The following is a 24447-nucleotide window of genomic DNA, read 5'->3' as shown; positions in this document are numbered from 1 at the left end:
GGCACGACGGGCCTGTGTTTGTCTTCTTGGTGGCAGTGGGACACCTCGCCAGCTTGAACTGCATTTATGGGACTCGCCATGTCACTGCAGTGTTGGTTTGACTATGACCGGGGTGTACTAGGCCGCTGGTGCTTGCCACTTCACCAAAACGCTACCAAAAAAAACTGTTAGCGATCGCAGGGATCAGGCCTGACTCTGCAAACGCTGCAGTTATGCGTTTAGTGTTTTGTAAGTGACAGTGATCGATCGATACTGCACTTGGGTGGGCTGAGCTGGGCCGGGCGGAGGGGCAAAACGCAGGTGCTAGCAGGTATCTGGGCTGATCCCACTAACACTGCATTTTTGGGAACCCTAAACTGCTGAGGACGCTAGTATAGATCTGATCGGATCAGATATTGATTCGTTCAGATACTATATCACTAAGGGAGGTGTACGGTGCGTGCGTGGGTGTTAGCGGTACTGGCGCTAACCTGACACTGCTTGGGGCTAGTGCTTGCCAGTTCACCAAAACGCTACCAAAAAAACTGTTAGCGATTGCAGGGATCAGGCCTGACTCTGCGAACGCTGCAATTATGCGTTTAGTGTTTTGTAAGTGACAGTGATCGATCGATACTGCACTTGGGTGGGCTGGGCTGGGCCGGGTGGAGGGGCAAAACGCAGGTGCTAGCAGGTATCTGGGCTGATCCTGCTAACACTGCATTTTTGGGAACCCTAAACTGCTGGGGACGCTAGTATAGATCTGATCAGATCAGATATTGCTCCGTTCAGATACTATACCACTAAGGGAGGTGTATGCTGTGTGTGTGGGTGTTAGCGGTACTGGCGCTAACCTGACGCTGCCTGGGGCGACGCATATCACCGCCAGGCGATCAGGGGGCTAAACCTTTATTAGGTAATAAACGGCGGGTTCCCTGACACTATAAAAAATAAACAAACTAACCAGCGTCACCCGTAACGGTTATACGGTGATCACTGGTGAAGGGGTTAACTAGGGGGCAATCAAGGGGTTAAAACATTTATTAGATAGTATATGGGGGTCCCTGACGCTATAAAACGCTGACGGCGAACCTAAATATTTACCTCCCTAACTAGTGTCACCAGTGACACTAATACAGCGATCAGAAAATAGATCGCTTAGTGACACTGGCGACGGGGGGTGATCAAGGGGTTAAAATTTTATTAGGGGGGGTTAGGGGGGTATCCTAGACCTAAAGGGGACTAATACTAACTGCCCTACCACACTAACTGTCACAAACTGACACCAATGCAGTAATCAGAAAAAAAAACTGCTTGGTGTCAGTGTGACGGGGGAGGGGTGATTGGGGGGTGATCGGGGGGCGATTGGGGGCGGTCGGGGGTTTATTGTGTGCCTGGCATGTTCTACTGAGTGTGTGTGTGTTGTGCACTCACAGTGAAGTCTTCTCTCCTTGGCGCCGGAGCGGAAAATACCGAGCCGAGGAGAGATGACATCATTTCCTTTCCTGCTGTTTAGCATACAGCAGCAGAGGAAGAACCTGATTGGCTGGGAGCGATCGCGAGGGGGGGGCCACGAATGGATGGTCTCCCCCTCGCCTCTCATCGCTCCCAGACAGAAGCCGACCGCCTCGGGTACCGGGGGGGTGACCGGACCCCCCGCCCGCGGGAGGCAGATCACGTACAGGTACGTGATTCTACCTGCCCGTGCCATTCTGCCGCAGTATATCTGCGTGAGGCGGTTGGCAAGTGGTTAAGCATCATTAAAATCACTGCTCCTGAAAAAACGGCCTTTTTTTAAATCTTTTTTTTGCATTGATACATGTCCCCTGGGGCAGGACCCGGGTCCCCAAACCGTTTTTAGGACAATAACTTGCATATTAGCTATTAAAATTAGCACTTTTGATTTTGAATGTTCGAGTCCCATAGTCTTTAACGGGGTTCTAAAGTTCGCGCGAACTTTCGTTCCGTTCGCAGGTTTTGGTGCAAACCGAACCGAGGGGTGTTCGGCTCATCCCTACTGCTGATTAGCCGTGATTGGCCAGGAGAAAAAACAGAAAGACATTAACGAATATTAATTCGCTATTGTCACATAATTGGATGGGCTCGGGGCGCAGTGCTTTGCGCCCCAAGCCCACCCTTTTTTGAAGCCAATTAGAGCCTCAGGCTCTAATCACATACTTCCAAAAAAAAACCAGAGGCATTGAAATCTATGCGTCCGGCGCCCCGCATGTGGATTAGGGGGCTGGATGAATGATGGGGGGGGGCGGCACCCGTGCACCCTGCATGAGTGGCCACCATTGATAGGCTTCCTCTTGAATACTTGCCCTTAATGTATCCATTATTGTATATGTGTTCCAACTCAGGAAACTCTTAAAATTTATTAGGATTGCAGTACACTTTGGTGCCGTGATGCGGCCTCTGCAGCGTGCACATATATTTGCAAACGTGTGCAAAATCTGGTTTTGACGTGAACTGTTAGACAAGGTATTTTGTTTTGTTGCAGGCTGGCTGGTGGATAATTTTTGTTTGTTGTTTTTTCACATGCATCACCCTTTCATGTGCTCCTTGCTGCAAAGGCCAGTTGGAGGTTGGGGTTGTTGCTATTTGTTTGTACTGAGGTCTTAAAATGCCCCTGACCACCAATGATGGAATCCTTTTTTAAAGGTGGTGGTGGTGGTGGTTAAAGTGCCACTGACCAGCAACAGTTGTGGGACAATTTTTTTGGGGTGGAGCTCAAGTTAACCCTTTCCCGCCGCCCTCTGCCGACCCTTTAATAGACTCTAGATGTTGGTAGGTGGGCATTATATGATCGGAAAGCTTCTGATCCCATGTATGCATCAGCTTTCCAGTATCTTCCGGTAATTGTGCTGGGAGCACGCAGGGCATGCATTTTTTTTAAACAATATCAATTTTTAAGTCTGTCATTATTCCGTTTACATCCGGTTTTCATATGTCAACAGATGAAAAATTATTATTATTATACAAGATTTTTATAGCACCAACAGTTTACGTAGCACTTTACAACTTTAGGGCAGACAGTACAATTACAATACAATTCAGTACAGGAGGAATCAGAGGGCCCTGCTCATTAGAGCCTACAATCTAGGAGGCTGAACAGTTCATTTGTGTGAAAGGGACCTTAGTGTGAAGTTACACTTTAACCACTTCACCTCCGAAAGGTTTACCACCCCTTCATGACCAGGCCATTTTTTGCAATACCGCACTGGGTTATTTAACTGACACCAACTGTACCCAAATAAAACTGATGTCCTTTTTTTTCCCACAAAGAGAGCTTTCTTTTGGTGGTATTTGATCACCTCTGCAGTTTTTATTTTTTGCACTATAAACAAAAAAAGAGTGACAATTTTGAAAAAAAAAAAAAACAATATTTTTTACCTTCTGCTATAAAACATGCCCAGTAAAAAAATGTAAAAAAAAGTCTTCATCAATTTAGGCCAATATATATTCTGCTACATATTTTTGGTGAAAACAAATCCCAAGAAGAGTATATTGATTGGTTTGCGCTAAAGTTATAGCGACTACAAACTATGGGATATATTTTTTTTTCACTAGTAATGGCGGTGATCAGTGACTTATAGCGGGACACTAACTGACACTTTTGATACTTTTGGGGACCAGTGACACTAATACAGTGATCAGTGCTAAAAAAATATGCACTGTCACTGTACTAATGACACTGGCAGGGAAGGGGTTAACATCAGGGGCTATCAAAGGTTTAAATGAGTTTCTAGGGAGTGCTTTATAACTGTGTGGGGGAGGTGCTTGTACTGTGGGAAGGCAGAGATCCATGTTTCTGCTTAGCAGAAACACAAGATCACTGCCTTCCCTTGTCATAGAATGGCGATCAGCCTGTTTACATAGGCATATCGTCATTCTGCTTGTGTCTTGAATGATCATCGGGTCCCGGCAGACATCTTGTATGCTGGACCCGCTGATTAGCTCCTGTTGTGTCCAATCACAGCGGGAGTGGGCCGCCGGCGGCGCACATGCACGCCCCAGACCCAGAAGTGCAGAATCACATGCCTGTATGTAATTCTGCACAAAGCGGCTGCCCAGCAGCTGTAAATGTGCGTGGGGTGGTCCGCATCAGGTTAAGGAAGCCAATCAATTCTAACAAAAGCATGCTAATAAAAGGAGAGCAGAGTGACAAAGAGATGAGCTCATCACCTTTCACTGTCCAGTCACAGGCTGGGGGTTGGCCCAAGGTGGCTTGGGCTCAGAGGAAGTGGATTGAATGATGCTGGTCATTAGACTGAGCACATCTGGTGGTAGAAATTGTATAATGGGGAAATCTCAATAATGAAGATGAATTTTGAAACAAAGTTTTTTTTTTTTAATGTTCCTTTTAACCCCTTCAGATCCGTGCTATAGCTGAATGACGGCTACAGAGCGGGTCTGCTTTGCTGGGAGGCCATCAATAGACGTTCTCCCCTTTGCATGCTCGCCACGCCACCCTGAAGGGCATGCGCGGCATGCGCTGTGATCACCCAAGTCAATGAGACTCGGGTGAACACAGATCGGAGTAAGGGGTCGATCCCGACCCCCTACCACATGATAAGCTGTCAGATAATGACAGGTGATCACGTGATGTAAACAGAAGATCGGTAATTGTTTTTTTTTCTTCTCACGCTGACATGCCTCATATGTGCCCACTAGTACCGCCTGCCAGTGCCACGATGAGTGCCCACAGTGCCCATCAATCAGTGCCCACCAGTACATAAGTGCCAGCAGCCAGTGCCACCTATCAATGCCCACCAGTGGTGCCTCATCAGTGCCACCTAGCAGTGCTGCCTATCAGTGTCACCTACCAGTGCCGATCAGTGCCCATCACTGCCACCCATCAATGCCCATCACTGCCAGCCATCAGTGCCATCTATCAGTGCCACCTATTAGTGCCCTTCAGTGCCACCTATCAATGCCTTTCAGTGCCGCCCATCAGTGCCACCCATCAGTGCCACCCATCAGTGCCACCTCTCAGTGCCCACCAATGCCACCTATCAGTGCCCACCAGTACCACCTATTAGTGCCCATCAGTGCCGCCTTATCAGTTCCCATCAGTGTCGCCTTATCAGTGCCCATCAATGCAGCCTATCGGTGGCCATCAGTGCAGCCTATCAGTGGCCATCAGTGTAGCCTCATCAGCGTACATCAATGAAGGAAAAAAATTACCTGTTTGCAAAATTTATTAACAAAATATAAAACGGTTTTGTATTTTTTTTTTTTTTTTTAATTCTTTTTTTTTTGTTTTTTTAACAAAAAATAAAAAACCTAGAGTTGATCAAATACCACCAAAAGAAAGCTCTATTTGTGGAAAAAAATATATAGAAATTTAATTTGGGTACAGTGTTCTATGACTGTACAATTTTCATTTAAAGTGTGACAGTGCTAAAAGCTGAAAATTGGTCTGGGCAGCAGGAGGGTTTAGGTGCCCAGTAAGCAAGTGGTTAATGGGCTAATCCTTTTTTATTGGGCTAAGTCCCTAGCATTTATATATAACCTCAGGGTTTTGGGTTTGTCACTACCAATGATATTTTTTTTTTGTTTTATAGGTGTTTAATTACTTGGATTTCACACTGTCACTGCCGGCGAACAGTTCCAAACAGCTGTTCACCAAAGATTATGAAGGCGAAAGTCATTCCGATAGTTTTCCAGTGTCTGATAATTTCACTTCTTTACTAGTGACCACAGATGGAACTATCTCTTCGCTTGAAATAACAGGACCTGATAGTAAGATTATAATTTTATGATTTATTTATTTATTTATATGTATATACAGTATACAGTATACAGGCCTCTTTTGTTAAAAAAAGAAAAAAAAAATAGAAAAATGCCTTATCCGCAAAAGCATGGTATTTGGCCATTTTGTCCAATCAGATTCCATGTTTCATTTCCTGAAAAATAAAGATTACTGTATTTATCGGCGTATAACACGCACCCCAAGTTTTGGAGGGAATTTTAAGGAAAAAGTTTTTTAGGAGGGAAGTTTAAGGAAAAAAACTTACATTTAAATGCCCATCAATGCAGCCTTGTCAGTGTCCATCTGAAGCCTTGTCCATCATTGCAGCCTTGTCAGTGTCCATCTGCAGCCTTGTCAGTGTCCATCTGCAGCCTTGTCAGTGTCCATCTGCAGCCTTGTCAGTGTCCATCTGCAGCCTTGTCAGTGTCTATCTGTAGCCTTGTCAGTGTCAGTGTAGCCTTGTCAGTGTCCATCTGTAGCCTTGTCAGTGTCCATCTGTAGCCTTGTCAGTGTCCATCTGCAGCCTTGTCAGTGTCCATCTGCAGCCTTGTCAGTGTCCATCTGTAGCCTTGTCAGTGTCAGTGTAGCCTTGTCAGTGTCCATCTGTAGCCTTGTCAGTGTCAGTGTAGCCTTGTCAGTGTCCATCTGTAGCCTTGTCAGTGTCCATCTGCAGCCTTGCCCCTGTGTCATTTGCAGACTACTGCTGTTTAAAAATGGCGCGGCCGATCTCGGCGGCTTTCAGCCGCTCCCGGCCATTCTTGGCGTGTCTCGGCCGCTCTCGGCGGCTTTCGGCGGCTTTTGACGGCTCACAAAAGCCACCGAGAATTGCCGAAAGTGTCCGAAAGCCGCCGAGAGCCGCCGAAAGCCGAAAAAGGCTCACAATCGGCGGGGGATCGGCGTATAACATGCACCCACGATTTTCCCCTGATTTTAAGGGGAAAAAAGTGTGTGTTATACGCCGATAAATACGGTAAATAAGACTGGTCACTATGGTGGAGGTCTCTATTATTGACAAACTACTGTTTTTTTTTTTATTGTTACATATAATCAATTACTAGTATGTGTTTATAATTAAAGTGTTTGTCCAGCTAAAACTCTTTCAGATAGAGTGAGGAAAGACTTAAAACCAATGTCAGGTTTTTACTGAAATCTGCGTTTGTTAATCCCCCCCCTAAAAAAACAAAAAAAAAAAAGGATCCTGCTCCTTTAAAGCATTTTATACAGCACAGTGCTTGTGCTGTGTCATTTGGCCCCCTGTAACACCTAAAAAACCTGTCTGATCCTGCCAGTTTCTCCCCTCCCCTATGTAAACTGACCATGATGTATCATGGCTGCTGAGCCCTGACACCATGGTCAGATTACGTGCCTCCATCATCCGCAGCCCTGCTGTCTCTCCCCTGTCCTCCTCCCTCCCTGACTGTTGGACCCTGTGTCAGGGCCCACCCCTCCTCCCCCTCCTGCTGCTGTAATAACATGTCTTATTTTAAATAATCTGTTCTTTCTTCTAAGGACATATCCCCCTGTGTGTGTGTTGTATTGAAGAAAATCTGTATATACCTTATTTGTGAGCGCTGATCAGCGGTCACGTGACACGCCGGCTCTCTCCTGCTCTCCTCCTCACCTCCAGACTGATGTCAGCAGGGGAATCTCGGCGCCGCCCGCTGCATCTGTCAGAGGGGGAGAGGAGAGATGTGGAGTGTCACGTGACCGCTGATCAGCACTCACAAATAAGGTACAGATACAGCTTTTTTTATATACAACACACACACACAGGGGGACATATCCTCAGAAGACCGAGCAGATTATATAAAGTAAGACATGTGGGTTACCAAAACCTTTAATGCTATATAGTCCTAGCTAGACCTTCCCTGTTTTTTTCCATGTTCCCTCAGTCAGTGCTAAAGTGGTTCTAAAGGCTGAAGGTTTTTTTACCTTAACACATCCTATGCATGAAGGTAACAATACTCAACATAAAAATGTACGCTATCTCTTTAAATATAACAATCAAGCAATCCACATATGCATAGATGAAGAAAAGATCTAATAAAGTCCACCAAGTCCGCCAAGTGAAATAAAGTCTCTTTTCCATCTATGCATATGTGGATTGCTTGATTATTATATTTAACGAGATAGCACACTTGTTTTGAGTATTGTCACGTGTATCTTGTATCCATATATTGTTTGTGTGCAGCTGTCATTTATTTTATACATTTAGCATGAAATTCATGCTTTCATAAAGGAAAAACACCTTCTGAGAGCAGCTCCTCGCCAGCCCACCTAATACTTACCTGAGCCCAATCTTGATCCAGCGATATGCACAAGAGCAGTGGTTCTTCTGGCTCTCTCCACCTTCATTGGCTCGGAGACAGAAGCAGGAGCCATTGGCTCCCACTGTTGTCAATCACAGCCAGTGAGGAGGGAGCAGGGGGTAGGACTGAGCCACACTTTTCGTGTTAATGGGCACACAGAGAGTACTTAGAGGAGCGAGAGTAAGCGGCTTGCTACAGGGGCATTCGGCGGGGGGGCACCCCTGAGAAGAGGAGGATTGGGGCTGCTCTGTGCAAACCCATTGCATAGAGCAGGTAAGTAAAACATGCTTGTTTTATTTTAAAAAATACCTTAAGAATCACTGCATGGGGACCCCCCCAAATCCTTACCAAACCCTTATCCGAGCATGCAGCCCAGAAGGTCAGGAAAAGGGAGGGCGAGTGCCCCCCCTCCTGAACCATATCAGGCCATATGCCCTCAACATGGAAGGTGCCCCCACCCCAAAGAACCTAGGGTCACTTCTCAACAACCCTGGGCTGTGGTTGTGGGGGTCTGTGGGTGGGGGGCTTATTGGAATCTGGAAGCCCCCCTTTAAAATGTGGGCCCCCAGATCCCACCCCCCTCCACGTGAATGAGTAGGGGAACATTGTACCCCTACTCATTCATCAACAAAAGTGTCAATAAGAAAAAAAAACACAGTTTATGACAAATCCTTTATTAACCACTTGCCGACCAGCCGCCGTCATTATACTGTGGCAGGTCGGCTCATTCCCGCAAATCGCCGTAGGTGTACATTGGCTCCTTTAAGAGCCATAGCAGGCGCGAGCATGCCTGCTGCATGACAGGGGACCTGTTGCATGTGGCTGGCTGCCCCGATAATCTGTCAGTCACCCGCGATCGTGGGAAAGAGCGCCAGAATGGGATCTGCAATGTAAACAGACAGATCCCGATTCTGACAGGGAAGGAGAGACAGATCTGCCGTTCCTAGTGATTAGGAACGGCGATCTCTTTTCTTCTCCAGTAAGTGCAATCCTCCCACAGTTGGAAACACCTCCCAGGAAACACAGTTAACCCCTTAAACGTCCCCCTAGTGTTAACCCCTGCCAGTGACATTTACACAGTAATTGGTGCATTTTGATAGCTCTGATCGCTGTATAAATGTCAATGGTCCCAAAAAAAGTGTCAAAAGTGTCCGATCTGTCCGCCGCAATGTTACAGTCCCGCTAAAAATCGCAGATCACTGCCATTACTAGTAAAAAAATAATAATAAAAATGCCATAAATGTATCCCCTATTTTGTAGACGTTATTAATTTTGCGCAAACCAATCAATATACGCTTATTGCAATTTTTTTTACCAAAAATATGTAGAAGAATACATATTGGCTTAAACTGATGAAGAAATTAGTTTTTTTAAATTTGGGATTTTTTTGGATATCCGGCCTCGTCAGGGGGACATTTTGGAGCATTCTAATTGGTCAGCGCCATCACATGGGTGGCGGCGACCAATCAACAGCCGCATAGCCCATCCTGTCAGCTATGAAGATGCCGCATGGGTGCAGAGAGCATTTCTAAGCCCTGGACACCTGACACGGATATACCAGGGCTTAGAACCAGAGATTGCGGTAGTCCAGGTCAGCGGGACCAGGGGGGGGTGAGGAGGGGGACCTGTGTAAGTTCACCTTACAGATTTTTCTGTAAAGGTGAACTTACACTTTAAGTAGCCTAGGGTGTTTTTTTACACTGGACAATTTTAGTTTTTTTGCCTCTGATCAACCTGTGTAGACAAGGCAAGCACTCCCCAAATAGGAGCCATGGCTGAATAAAGAACACTCTCTGTTGTGGACAACACCTACCTGTCACCAATAAGTTTCACACCTGATCAGAGACCAGTTCCCCACTGAAACAGGCAATATCTACATCTTTACACAGGGACAGACTGTCCATTTGTCACAATACTCAGTACTGTGATCTTTTTAAAAATAGGGCCTCTTGCACATAGATCCATGGGTGGCACAATGTACAATTTGCAATATAACCTGGCCTGGCAGCCACAGGTTCTGCCAAGAGCTGTCTATTGAAATCAACCACTGTACACATGGTCCTTGAGTAAACTCGAGCATGCACCTAGGGATTTATGTTTGTATGCATGCACATGTTTACGCAAGTGTGAGTGTATGCATGTTGTAAAGATTAAGGTCAAGGGTAGACCTTTTATGGATGCAGTACATTTACCAACATTCATTCATTCTTCTGCCCATGGTTATTAACAGAAAGTTCCTTACATCAGGTTATCCCTCAGAGGGGTTATTCCACTATCAATGCCACAAAACAGACATTTTTAGCTTCTGCCCCTCTGACTTTCTTTCGCAGCACTGGTGCTCTGGCTCTCCACCTCAGGTCCTTGTCTGATCACCCAGACAGGCTCTTGTGCACACATGCATTAGCTCTAGTTGCTCCCAGTTTTACTGACCTATACCCGGACTCCTGGGCTGAGCTTACTTTCTCCTAGGCAGAGCTCTGAACTTTACTCAGTTGGAGGCTTCATCCCACCCAAGACTATGCAGAGTCTCTGGGCTCCAGGACCCATTAACAGGATTTACCAAAGCCAGTTCTCCTTGCTCAGAATAGACTTTCTGGAGCCATTCGACCTGCATCGGTAATTACGTTGACTCTTCTGACACCATGACATGATGCAGCCCTATCACACTGTGTACAGCTGTTGATTTTTATTGGTGGGTGTATTCATCCCATGTGGTTTCCAGGAGGAGAAATAAATTAATATTTTAAATTTTATGGCCCCAAGCTCTTGTGTGCATAACGCCTAAAACAAAGAATTGCAGTGTAGTCTACAGTATAGCAAATTGTCAGATGTGATATTTCATTTTCCCTGTTCAACCTAGAGAAGGCAAGCTAATACCTGATTGAATGCTGTTGGTGATATTGTAGTATTTTTCCTCAAGATTAAGTAATTCCAATCATATAATAACCTGCTAACTGCCATATGTTATATGTGCAAACAGTCACTAATGCTGAATAAAGGCCTTTGGATGCCAAAATGTCTCATACTTTATTGAACTCTAATTGAACAATTGTCAATTTATAGAAGAACTTGTAGATTTGCATTGTAAATTTGTAGTATACTGACACATTTTACTTCTTTCCTTTGGCAGCTTCTAAAGAAGATATTAAGAAAGCTGTGAACGAGAGTTGGGGTGGCATGTACATTGTAAAAGACCCTGCCTTAGGAAACTGGACCATTGCAGTTGAGGGAACTGGCAGATATTCTGTTCGAGTGGAAGGATCCATTGGTATACACGATGTGTTTTTATTTTATTGTACAAATCTAACATATTGTACAGAGAAGTGAGTTCATTCATACTTCTGTGCCATGGCAATGCATGGTAAAACTCATGTTTTACCATGTGTAACATGCAATGCACCCCCAATACATTGTCATTGCAGAGCAGGGCAGCTGATAGGGAAGTACAGGCAGTACTCCTGTATCGGGTCCCATTGTGACAGCAAGGGAGCCAGGGCCCCTGCCCCATGTGCTGTTGGTGACCTTAGTGCAGCACATGGGCATCAGTAGAGCCGGTTACCTGGGGAACATGCCCTACATCATTTGCGGGGTGCCCGAGTCCAGAGGGCAACTGTTTGACATTTTTTTTGTTTTCTGCAGGGCTACAGTGCCAACTTCATTAGCACTGCAGTGCAACTTCTACCCATCTGTCAGCAGTAGTTCAGAGCTGAGGGAGGCTTCTCTTACTTCTCTTGCTTCTCCACCTTGGCTCCAGTCACATGACACATTCTACGGGAGGACTTCCTCTCTCTCTGAACTGCCATTCCCTTTGAGGTCTGATGGGTGGATCCAGGGAGGGATCCAGGGAGGAAGTGTTAAAGGGTATCTGTGCTGGGAAAAGGAGGCTAAGAAGGAGGATTCCTGGAAGGAGGTGGTTGTATAGGCCGTATGGGGCCCCATTATTTCTAATGGCAGCCCTGATGTAGCAGGCAACACAGCAGCACTGCAACACACTACAACACACATTACATGCATTGTGATGCTCTGTTTTATAAAAAGGTTCATGTCTCATATTTAGTGCATTAAGGCAAATGTATAACGCAATGCGTTGTAGTGCCATTCATTTTCAATCGCACCCAAATGCACTGTTACCTAGCAGGAAACTTACTGTGACACACCACAGTGCACCTTACATGCAGTGCTCTGCACTAAAAAAAGGGCACATCCAAAATTGGTCATATATACAGTGTGTGTGTGTGTATGTATATATATAGCATTTTCCTCCTATTAGGTTATTTTTTGCTGGATGTGACTAAAACTCCTATTGCATCATCTCTCCTGTTGGAGAGATTTCCTTTCACTCCCTATCACATCTCATCACAGCCCTTAAAGCTGAACTCTGGGATAAACGTTTATTGTGTAAATACTAGAAGCATATCTATTTTTTTTATTTCTCCCAGAACTGTGCATTAATCCACTGAGAAACATACAACATATTACAGACCGGTCACTTCTGCTCTCTCTCCTTGTGCAGAGTGACTGGTCTTGTCTCCGCCCCCTCCTGTAGTTTTCTGCAGGCAGCTTGTAATGGGTGGGGCCTGTTGGGTCCCTCCCATAGCTCTGCTCTCTGCGCAGGCTATGTACAGCATAGTGTGTAGAGCACAATCACCAACCTAACATTCCATTACATTTGTTTGATAAAGTTTTAGTTATTGATTTTTCATTTCCTGAATTGCATTATAACTCATTTTATATGTTCTCTTTTTCAGCAACAAATATATCAAGTAAGTGAAAAAAATAGAACATATTGCAACTGTGTAATCCTGCTCTTTAGTAAATGGTACCCAAGATCTTTCTCTCTCATTGCATTCATGAATAAAAGTAAAACTCATTTCATAGGAAAATCACAGTCAGCAATGGGTCTATAGACTGCTGATTGCAGTTAATTCTGAACAATTATTGAATCACGTAATATATAGACATGTGCACTGCAAAAAAAATGTGTTAGTTTTTGTTTCATTTGTTTATTTATTTTTTTTTCGTTTTTCAGGTCATTCGTTATGATCGAAATTCGTACATTCGTACATTCGCACATTCGTAAATTTGTACATTAATACATTCGTAAATTCGTGCATTCATACATTCATAAATTAGAAGATTCGTATATTCGTACATTTGAAAATTAGAAAATTCAGAGATTTGTAAATTTGAAATTAGAAAATCCAAAAACACGAAAATTAGAAAATCTGAAATAGTAACTAACTATTAAAGCGGAGTTCCACCCAAATTTTGAACAATATCTGTATGTATTCTCTTCCTTGCCTAGATGCTGACATGCCGTTTAAAAAAATTTAAATCGCCGTAATTACCTTTTATTTTTCTATTCTTCTTTGCACTTCCTGGTTCTCCTCCCGTGGGAGTAGGCGTGTTTCTAGCCTCTCCCAGACTCCTGGGAGCTAGTCTCAGGCTTCCCAGGATGCCACTGAGCATGTGCGGGAACGAGCGGTGAATGCTGGGAGCACAGCATTCACCACATCCAGGAAATAAATGCTTGTGGGCTTCAAATGCCCACAATGAAGATGGAAACCGCCTGCAGTGAATAATATAAGTTATTCTTTCCGACGAAATCTGACACAGGCGGACATATTACACACAATATGTGAGTATGTAATGCTGAGAAGAAAAGTTTGTGAATGAACTAAAAAAAAAAAAACGATAGATAGGTGGACCCCCGCTTTAAATTATAGGTATTGTAAATTCCTTTTAAATTATTTTTCGAAATTATTATCCGAAATAACGAATGTTGCATCTAAACAAATGGCACGGAAAAAATTAATAATAAATAATAATAATAAAAAGTTTTTATTATCATTATTGTTATTTATTATTATTAATTCATTACGTTCCATGCGTTTGGATACGCCATTCGTTTTTTTGGATAATTTGTAACTTCGGATAAATTTGTATGTGTTACGTTCACTAACAGCCAAATTTGAAAGGAAATTACAATACCTATAATTTAATAGTAAGTAATAGTTACGTTATTATTAGTTAATTATTATTTCAGATTTCCGAATTTCCGAATTTACAAATTTACTAATTTACGAATTTACGAATGTACAAATGCACGAATTTACGAATGTACGCATTTACGAATGCACAAATTTACTAATGTACGAATGTACGAACGTACGAACGTACGAACGTACTAACGTACGAATTTACAAACGTACGAATTTACAAATGTTCAAATATTCGAATTTACGAATATTTGGAAAAATTTGTGTTTTCGTTAATTTGGATATTTCCGAATTAACGAATTTGTTGAAATTCGTTAAAAAACGAATTAGGAATGAAACGAATTGCACATGTCTAGTAATATACAACATAATCCTTATGTCCTTAAGCCACATTCTTATATGTAGAATTTGGTAATGTTTGGTTAACTAAAACCAGAACTAAAACTAATAATGTAGAATAAACTACCTGAGTATTAGTAAAATAAATCTCAGATGAATTTGCTCACAACTAATAGAAAATTTGGGCTAATATCCCCATTTCAAATTACTTAAAATGTCTATACTATTTTTTTGCAAAAAGTTTAATGGTATAGAATTTTGCAAACTTGATGCACTTTATGCAAAGAAACATTAATCAAAGAACATTGATTTGTTTAATCCTTATGTCCCAAACAGCTACTTCAAACTGTTCGAAATGTCACCCTAATGCTAGCTGTGAAGACTATTTTGGCAAACTTCCAAATGAAGAAAAATTGTATTAGATACTCATCTGTCAGTGGAAAAACCTGCTGATATTAGTCCAGCCTTTCTCAACCTTTTTCACATGGGTAAACCCTTAAAAACACGTTCATGTCTCAGGGAACCTCTACCAATTGTTATTATATCAATATCTCATGAAACATTAGTGTGATGGTCAGTGAGAAGAATGTTCCTTACATTGGTTGTCAGTGAGAAGAATGTCCCTTACATTGGTGGTCAGTGAGAAGAATGCCCCTTATAATAATGGTCAGCGAGAAGAATGTTCCTTGCATTGGTGGTAAGTGAGAAGAATGTCCCTTATACTGGTGGTCAGTGAGAAGAATTTTCCTTACATTGGCGGTCAATGAGAATAATTTTCCCTACATTGGCGGTCAGTGAGAATAATTCCCCTTACATTGGTGGTCAGTGGGAAGAATGTCCCTTACATTGGTGGTTAGTGAGAAGAATGTTCCTTACATTGGGGGTCAGAGAGAAAAATTCCCCTTACATTGGTGGTCAGTGGGAAGAATGTCGCTTACACTGGTGATCAGTGAGAAGAATGTTCCTTACATTGATGGACAATGAGAAGAATGCCCCCTACATTGGCGGTCAGTGAGAAGAATTTTCCTTACAATAGTGGTCAGTGAGAAGAATGTCCCTCACATAGGTGGCCAGTGGGAAGAATGTTCCTTACATTGGTGGTCAGTGAGAAGAATGTCCCTCAAACTGGTGGTCAGTGAGAAGAATTTTCCTTACATTGGCGGTCAATGAGAATAATTTCCCTTACATTGGCAGTCAGTGAGAATAATTCCCCTTACATTGGTAGTCATTGGGAAGAATGTCCCTTACATTGATGATCAATGAGAAGAATGTTCCTTACATTGATGACCAGTGAGAATAATGCTCCTTACATTGGTGGTCAGTGAGAAGAATGTTCCTTACAATGGTGGTCAGTGAGAGGAATGCCCCTTACAATGGTGGTCAGTGAGAAGAATGTTCCTTACATGGGTGGTGAGTGAGAAGAATGTTCCTTACATTGATGGCCAGTGAGAAGAATGCCCCTTACATTGGTGGCCAGTGAGAAGAATATTCCTTACAATGGCGATCAGTGAGAAGAATGCCCCTTACAATGGTGGTCAGTGAGAAGAATGTTGCTTACATTATTGGTCAGTGAGAAGAATGCCCCTTATAATGGTGGTCAGTGAGAAGAATGTACCTTACAAAGGTGGTCAGTGAGAAGAATGCCCCTTACATTGGTGGTCAGTGAAAATAATTTTCCTTACATTGGTGGTCAGGGAGAAGAATGTCCCTCACATAGGTGGCTAGTGAGAAAAATGTTTCTTGCATTGGTGGTCAGTGAGAAGAATGTCCCTTATACTGGTGGTCAGTGAGAAGAATTTTCCTTATATTGGCGGTCAATAAGAATAATTTTCCTTACATTGGTGGTCACTGAGAATAATTCCCCTTACATTGGTGGTCAGTGGGAAGAATGTCCCTTACACTGGTGATCAGTGAAAAGAATGTTCCTTACATTGATGGCCAGTGAGAAGACTGTTCATTATGTTGGTGATCAGTGAGAAGAATGTCCCTTATGTTGTTATTTAGTGAGAGGAATACCCCTTACATTGGTGATCAGTGACCGGAATACTCTGTACTGTACATTGGTGATCAGTGGAAAGAATGCCCCTTACATTTGTGGTCAGTGGTAGGAATTCTCCTTACATTGGTGATCCGTGGCAGGAATACTCTGTACATTGGTGATCAGTGGAAGGAATGCTCCTTACATTGGTGGTAAGTGAGAAGAATCCCCGTCTTAAAGATAGCTAAAAAGATCCTTGGTTTCAGTGGTTACATATGTGAGAAGGAAAAATTACTCATTGCTCAGGGAACACCTAGCAACCTTTCGAGGAACCCTACAGCGGCACAGAACTCTGGTTGGGAAAGGCTATATTAACCTGATAAATCTGACATGTCAAATCTCACTTATGGCAGAAAAAATGTCTACTTACAAATTTGAGTTGATAACCCCCATTAAAATGATTTAGAATGGCTAAACTCATAATTTGTGCAAAAATTATATTTTATATATTATTGTAAACTTGTTTTTTTTAATAACAGAGAACTATTTATCAAATAATATTAATCTATTTTTATCTTTGTCTTAATCAGCTACATCAGACTGCTCAAAATGTGACCCTAATGCTACCTGTGACGACTCTTTTGGCTACCTTCAGTGTTCCTGCAAGGATGGATTTATAGGAGATGGCTTTAGCTGCTCTGATATTGATGAATGCACCTATTCCTGGTCAAATAAATGTAGTTACTACACTTGTATAAACACATTTGGTTCTTACACCTGTTTGTGTCCATCTGGCTACTACAATGACAGTGGAGTGGGATGCATTGATATAGATGAGTGTGCTAACTCTGACCTAAACGCCTGCAGTCCAAATGCAACATGCATCAATGCCATTGGCTCATATACATGTGTATGCGCTCCTGGATACTTTGGGAATGGCTTTTCTTGTGAAGTAGATGAGTGTGCCCTCGGTGTTTGTGGTTTTGGTGTGGAATGTTTAAAATACTTTGGTTCCTATTCTTGCTATGATCCATGTCTTAATTACACTACCCTTGATCAATCATGGAGAAGCACTTCAAATGAAGCTTATAATTGGAACTGTGACTATGACAAGAGTGGATGGTACCGCTTTGTAGGCGCGGGAGGCATCAAAATGCCAGAATACTGTGTATCTGAATATAGGTGTGGCACATCTGCTCCAATGTGGCTCCAGGGATCACATCCACGAATCAATGATGGGATTGTAAATCGTACGGCCTGTGCTTCCTGGAGTGGAAATTGCTGCATGTGGTCAACATTAGTGCAGATCAAATCTTGTCCAGATAATTACTACGTGTACAAACTAAGTGGAACACCCACTTGCAATTTAGGTTACTGTACAGGTAAATTCTAAGTCGTACTAATGTGATATATGTAAAGCTAGCATTTTAAAACTGCACTCTAGCATTGTAACACATGGTCTTCTTTTCAGATCCCTCCTCTGTCATTGATGTTTGTGCCTGTGCAGACACTGAAGTATGTGCCTTTGTTGATGGCAAATATGGTTGTGACTGCAAAGATGAATTTAAAGTTTCTGGTAAGTATGAATATGCATTTTGTGATCTGTTGGGTAAACAAAGATCAGTTTTTCTATATCATGTATACTCAACTTTACCACTGTTTCAAGTAGGGTTGCCATCTTTTCTTCAAGTCAAACCCAAACACTTTAGCGGTGCACAGCAATTTTTTTTTTATAGTATAAATTATACATATATTTTACTATTAAATAATATTCCTACTCATATGAAGTTAATAACATAAGTCCCCCTTTACATCAGAGTCCACAGAGTTCCCCTTTTATATCTGAATCTACAGAGCTCCTCTTTTACATCTGAACTCGCAGAATTCCCTTTCACTGTAAGGGGGGACTCTGCAGACTCTGATGTAAGGGAGAACTCTGGGGACTCTAACATAAAGGATGCTCTGGGAACCCTGATCTAAGGGGGAACACTGAGAACTTTGATGTATGGAGAGGACTCTGATGTAAGGGGGAACACTGTGGCCTCTGGTGTAAAGGGGAACTCTGATGTAAGGGGTGCTCTGAGAACCCTTATTTACCTTAGTGTACTCACTCAGAGGCAGGAGAGAGAAGGGGGGGACTTCAGTCACAGATAGGGATGGATGGTGAGCTCACTCACCCCTTGGCAGTCAGCACCTCTCATCCAGATGTATCTGAGGCTGCTAGCTTTCAAATTTCCCACCCCCACTTTCCTTTTCTGAGGCACAGCGCTGGGGATTGGAGTGTGGGCAGACACAGAGGGGTAGGGGGGAGGAGGAGGAGCAAATCGAGCCCTCTCTCCTCTCCCATCTGTATGTGGGGGGATTGTTAGTGCTGGCTTTGGGCAGTGTGAAAGAGAATGTAACACACACTCTCGGCTTACACAACTCCAGCCAGCAACCCTGCTGGGAAGCCATAGTCCAGTCTGAATAATGTGTCCGGGTTTCAGGCAGTCTGAAACCCGGACGCATGATTCCAAACCCGAACTGTCAGGGTGAATCTCGGACAGGTGGCAACCCCAGTTTCAAGGAGTACAAGAAAGGAACTAAGGCTCCGTTCACACATAGGTGTTTTGAAACGTGCTGTTAAAATTTCAAATCACACATCAGCGTGTTCAGGTGTCATTCATTTCAGTGGCACCTAAAAACACACACAAACCAAATTGCGCTGCAATTGTGCGACGTGTATCACCCAAAAGAAGTCCTGGGACTTTTTTGGGCCCATGGTGTGTATGTGAGCCACTCAGGCTGCAAGGAAGTGTAGTCCTGCACCTGCTGCTGTGAGTGCTGGCTGAGAAGGAGCTTGCCCACACTCCAGACAATGGTAGATAAAAGCATATATAGGATTAATAGAAAATGTTTCCCGTTTCCCTTAATCATCTTTCAGGACAGCCACCTGAGAGACCTTGGTTCCCCCCCTCTGTAGGAAACACAGCGCCAGCCAATCTTTACATTTCCTCTTCCCCTGCTGGCTCCTCAGTTATTTGTGTTTCCTCCAGAGGGGAGACATCGCATGGAGCCAAGTCCAGCGAGCCAGGGAAGCTTAGGATGGATGTCCTGAAAGGGGCACAGAGCTCCTTGGACTTTTTTTTGCCTAAGAAAGGCTTACTTGCCTGAACGCCACCCTCTGCAGCTCTGAGTGCAGGAGAAAGCAGGGGGAGCCCCAATTCTGTACCGAATGTGGTAAGAGGAGGTCCGGTCCCCACAGGCATTTCTGAGCCCCGTGGCCATCTACAGCATGGAGAGCCGCTCTGGGCTCAATAGGTGCATTCAGCTGGGTGGCGGGTGACATCATGTCTGGCGGAAGGGGTGGATACTTTCGATTGACCCGTGGTTCTGGCAGCGGATCACTGATAATGGGCTAGGCGGAGGCTGGAGAGGACCCACGCTTGCTGTGGAGCAGAGGCTCCATTGGCGGCAGAGGACGATGTCGGAAGCAGAGGGTAACTAAACTGCTCCAACAGAAGCCAGCTCCAGCCACACCAAGGTAAGGGGGACCTAGGTAGGAGCTCCCCCTTACTACATTACCCACCCCATCACCCCCCCTCCAGGGGGGGTGGGTACCCTATTGGTGCCAGGGTTAAGGAACATGGGGTCCCTGGGGAGGGAAGCCCACATGCAAAAAAAGCTGCACCCCTGCATAATGGGCAGGGAGGCAGGGGCGTTGCTAGGTCTGCAAAAGATCTGGGGCTAGAGCCCATAGCAGCGGTCAACCTTTTTGAAGGCCTGGGGGGGTGTGGGGTCACACCAGTGGTAAGCAATTTTTTGCGGGCGATGGATGGTGTTAGCGCTTCAATCATCATGGCACCATGGTTGATATGGTGTCAGGGTGATTGAAGCGCATTGTTTCTATTGTTACATTCTAATATATAATGAAGTGGTTCAACTCACCATAATGCAGAATCAGTGGGAGCCCTGGGTGTGTCACTTGCCACATCTCCTGCCACCAGATGCAGCCTGTCACTTGCCACTGTCGCCTGTCACCAGATGCTGCGTGTCACTTGCCACTTATCGCCTGTCACCAGATGCAGCATGTCACTTGCCACCGTCGCCTGTCACCAGATGCAGCTTGTTACTTGCCACCGTCACCTGCCTCTAGATGTGGATTGTCACTTGCCATGTCGCCTGCCACCAGATGTGGATAGTCACTTGCCACTGTCACCTGGCACCAAATGTGGATTGTCACTTGCCACCTGATGTGGATTGTCACTTGCCGCGTCACTTGCCACCAGATGTGGATTGTCACTTGCCACGTCACCTGCCACCATTTGCAGATTGCCACATCACCTGCCACCATTTGCAGATTGTCACTTCCCACGTCACCTACCACCTGATGCGGATTGTCATTTGCCACGTCACCTGCCACAATTTGCAGATTGTCATGTCACCTGTCGCCATTTGCAGACTGTCACTTGCCACGTCACCTGCCACCTGATGCGCATTGTCACTTGTCACTTGCCACATCACCTGCCACCTGATGCGGATTGTCATTTGTCACATCACCTGCCACAATTTGCAGATTGTCATGTCACCTGCTGCCATTTGCAGACTGTCACTTGCCACGTGACCTGCCACCTGATGCGCATTGTCACTTCTCACTTGCCATGTCGCCTGCCACCAGATGAGGATAGTCACTTGCCACTGTCACCTGGCACCAGATGTGGATTGTCACTTGCCACCTGATGTGGATTGTCACTTGCCACGTCACCTGCCACCAGATGTGGATTGTCACTTGCCACGTCACCTGCCACCATTTGCAGATTGCCACATCACCTGCCACCATTTGCAGACTGTCACTTGCCACGTCACCTGCCACCTGATGTGGATTGTCATTTGCCACGTCACTTGCCACAATTTGCAGATTGTCATATCACCTGCCACCATTTGCAGACCGTCACTTGCCACGTCACCTGCCACCTGATGCGGATTGTCATTTGCCACATCACTTGCCACAATTTGCAGATTGTCATATTACCTGCCGTCATTTGCAGACTGTCACTTGCCACGTCACCTGCCACCTGATGCGCATTGTCACTTGCCACATCACCTGCCACCAGATGTGGGTTGTCATTTGCCACGTCACCTGGCACCAGATGTGGATTTTCACTTGTCAACTGATGTGGATTGTCACTTGCCATGCTAGCCAGTGCCACCAAATGTGCAATGTTGCTGCATTGGTGGCAAGCTGGCAACACTGGTCCATTTATTGAGAGCAGGAGAGTGGTGATGTGGGGCGGGCAGTGAGAAATGATGTCATCCTCCTGCTCCCCACCGCACTTCCAACATTGAAGAGGCCCACACTGTGAGGGCAGAAGAGCACTAATGTGTGGCGGGCAGTGAGAGATGAGATCATTGAAGAGACCCGGCTGTGAAGAGCACTGATGTGCAGAGGGCGGAGAGAGATTATGTCATCTCTGTTCGTCCGCCCTTCTCATGCAGCCCGCCCCCTGCCACAGCCGCGGCTCGCTGGTTAGGCAGGGACCCTACAGCAAGAGACTCGGGGCTATGGGCCCCAGATTCAGGGCTATAGCCCCAATAGCCACCCCCTAGCGATGCCACTGCAGGGAGGAGATGGTTAAGCTGGGTGCAGTGGCATGCATTTACACCGAGCTACTTTGGAGGCTGAGGAGGTTGGATAGCATTACAGTGTGTTTTGATACCTGCTTTTGTTTATGTATTGTAAATTGTAAAACTACACTTAGGGACTCCTAGGGGGAAAACTCCATGTCAGGAATGTATTGATACAGTAGTTCAGGAACATTCCACCAAACAGGGTAGTGAGCTAGCAGCTTCAGTTAAAGAACTTTCCAATGCCTTTCAATCATTCAAAATGTTGTTTGCGGGTTTTCAGATCCCGCAGCCTCACACAACTCCTCTAACACTACAGCATGTAGCATTTTAAATAACTCAAGTACCTTCCATGAGTGCAGGCCCACCAGAAGCCTCCAGAGAGGAGGCTGAGGAGGAGCCAGACAGTGCAGCCTCCAGCTCCCAGGAATCAGAAGGGGAAGCTCTGGAAAGAGATTCCAGGGATCCCGGTATAAACTTTCACTGGAAGAAGTAGAAAGCCTCCTGGGGCCATTTATATCACCTTAAGTATACAATCAGAGAAGAAAAAACCTTCTCATTACACGACCAAATGTACCAGGGCCTGGGAGAACAAGAAAGGAAAAATTTCCCAGTCCATGAGGTCTTAGTGGAGGCAATAAAGAAGGAAAGGCAGGATCCGGAAAGGAAACCCTTCTTTTCAAAAGCCTTAAAAGGTTTCTATTTGCGGATGATCCGGTGTCAGTTTGGCATAAGATCCCCAAGCTGGGCGCAGCATTCTCCCAAGTCACGAGACATACAGACCTAGCCTTCGAAGACATGGGGGTGCTCTGTGATGCAACAGACAAAAAAAATGGACTCCCTCCTAAACAAGTCATGGGATTCTATGGTGGGGAGTCTTAAACCAAATATGGCGGCAACTGTAGTAGCCAGAAATGTAGAATTCTGGCTAATACAGATGCAGGCCTACATTGAGGAAGGAACACCAAAACAGCAAATCTTATATTGCAAATGCATTCGCGGAGTCGGTACGGATGGCTGCAAGGTCCTCGGCCTTATCAAACTCTGCAAGAAGATCCCAGTGGTTAAAGAATTGACAGGGGGATGATGCCTCTAAAGCCAAGCTCTGTGGGATCCCACTTACAGGGGACTTGTTGTTCTGGCCAGGGCTGGAAAAAGTACTGGATCGAACGGCAGATAAGAAAAAAGCATTTCTGATGAAGTGTAAACTGACCTAGGGACAGTCACAACAAGGCAAGAAAAGACCAAGAGTGGACGCAAGATCTCGCTTTGGACCACCCAGAGACGAAAATCAAAAAAGACCCTAGGGACAGAGAGGGAGGGGCAAAGAAGGAACAATTTTTCATCCTCCTGAACAAGCCCGTAACAAGCAGTGACAGGTTAGTCACGATGGGGGGGGGGAATTGGGGGACTTATCATTAAGCCAATTCATACCAAGAATTGTGCGACAGGGTTATCGTTTGGAATTTTCAACTTCACCCCAAACAGGTTTTATGCCACGGAATTACCAAAAAGCAGAGAAAAGGCCAAAGGTCTATTGGAAGCCATAGGAGAACTAATAGAACAAAAGGTGGTAAACTATGTACCACAGGAAGAAGTAGGCAAGGGTTTCTACTCCTACATGGTGCAAAAACCCTTTGGAAAATTCAGACCAATACTAAACTTCAAACCTTTAAACTGGTCAGTGACCTACAAATGGTTCAGGATGGACTCGAACTACTACACCCAAATTGTTACATGGCTTCCCTGGACCTAAAGGATGCATATTTGCACATCCATATTGATCAAAATTGCCAAAAATACCTAAGACTGGCAATAAAAATGAAGGAAGAGACGTTCCACCTTCAGTTCAAGGCTCTTCAATTCGGCCTTTTCTCCTCACCTCGGATATTTACAAAAGTGATGGCGGAACCCCCGGCGACAATCCGAATCAGAGGCATTTCAGACATCGCCTATCTAGTCGACCTACTGCTCTTTGCAACTACCCCAGAAAAACTAGCAAAGGATCTGAGGTACACCCATGATTTTCTACAAAAACTAGTTTGGTTACTAAACATAGAGAAGTCCAATCTGATTCCATCCCAGCAGATTACGTATTTGGGGTACATCCTAGACTCAGAACAACAAAGAGTGTTTTTGCCCAAGGAAAAAGTAAAACAAATCCAAGAAGCAACAAAGATGTTACAGAACAACCGGCCATACACAATATGATGGGCGATGTCCGCTTTGGGACTACTAACCTCGGCAATCCCGGCAATACAATGGGAGGGATTACATTTTCGACCACTATAAATATTTATCTTGAAAATATGGAATCACAGACAAGACTCGCTAGACACTCAAGTGCATATACCAACACAAGTAAAGAGGTCTTTATGGTGGGGGAGAAGAGCGGAGAATTTGACCAAGGGACAGATGTGGACCCTACCAGCCACCCAGATAGTAACTACAGATGCAAGCGGAGTAGGATGGGGAGCCCATTTA

General features: G+C 44.6%; 1 protein-coding gene across 1 annotated transcript in view; it reads left to right on the top strand.

Annotated features, from left to right (window-relative positions):
* Positions 1-24447, top strand: part of LOC141139167 (uromodulin-like) — a 135634-nt gene that overhangs the window by 59586 nt on the left and 51601 nt on the right. Inside the window, exons 5-9 of the mRNA XM_073625058.1 lie at positions 5547-5724; positions 11174-11311; positions 12792-12806; positions 16950-17741; positions 17831-17935. Coding sequence (XP_073481159.1) covers positions 5547-5724; positions 11174-11311; positions 12792-12806; positions 16950-17741; positions 17831-17935 — 1228 coding nt within the window. The remainder of the gene's footprint in view (positions 1-5546; positions 5725-11173; positions 11312-12791; positions 12807-16949; positions 17742-17830; positions 17936-24447) is intronic.

Source organism: Aquarana catesbeiana, linkage group LG04 (assembly GCF_042186555.1).
Source record: "Aquarana catesbeiana isolate 2022-GZ linkage group LG04, ASM4218655v1, whole genome shotgun sequence".
Lineage (NCBI taxonomy): Eukaryota > Metazoa > Chordata > Amphibia > Anura > Ranidae > Aquarana > Aquarana catesbeiana.
This window is presented reverse-complemented; position numbering and strand designations above follow the sequence as displayed.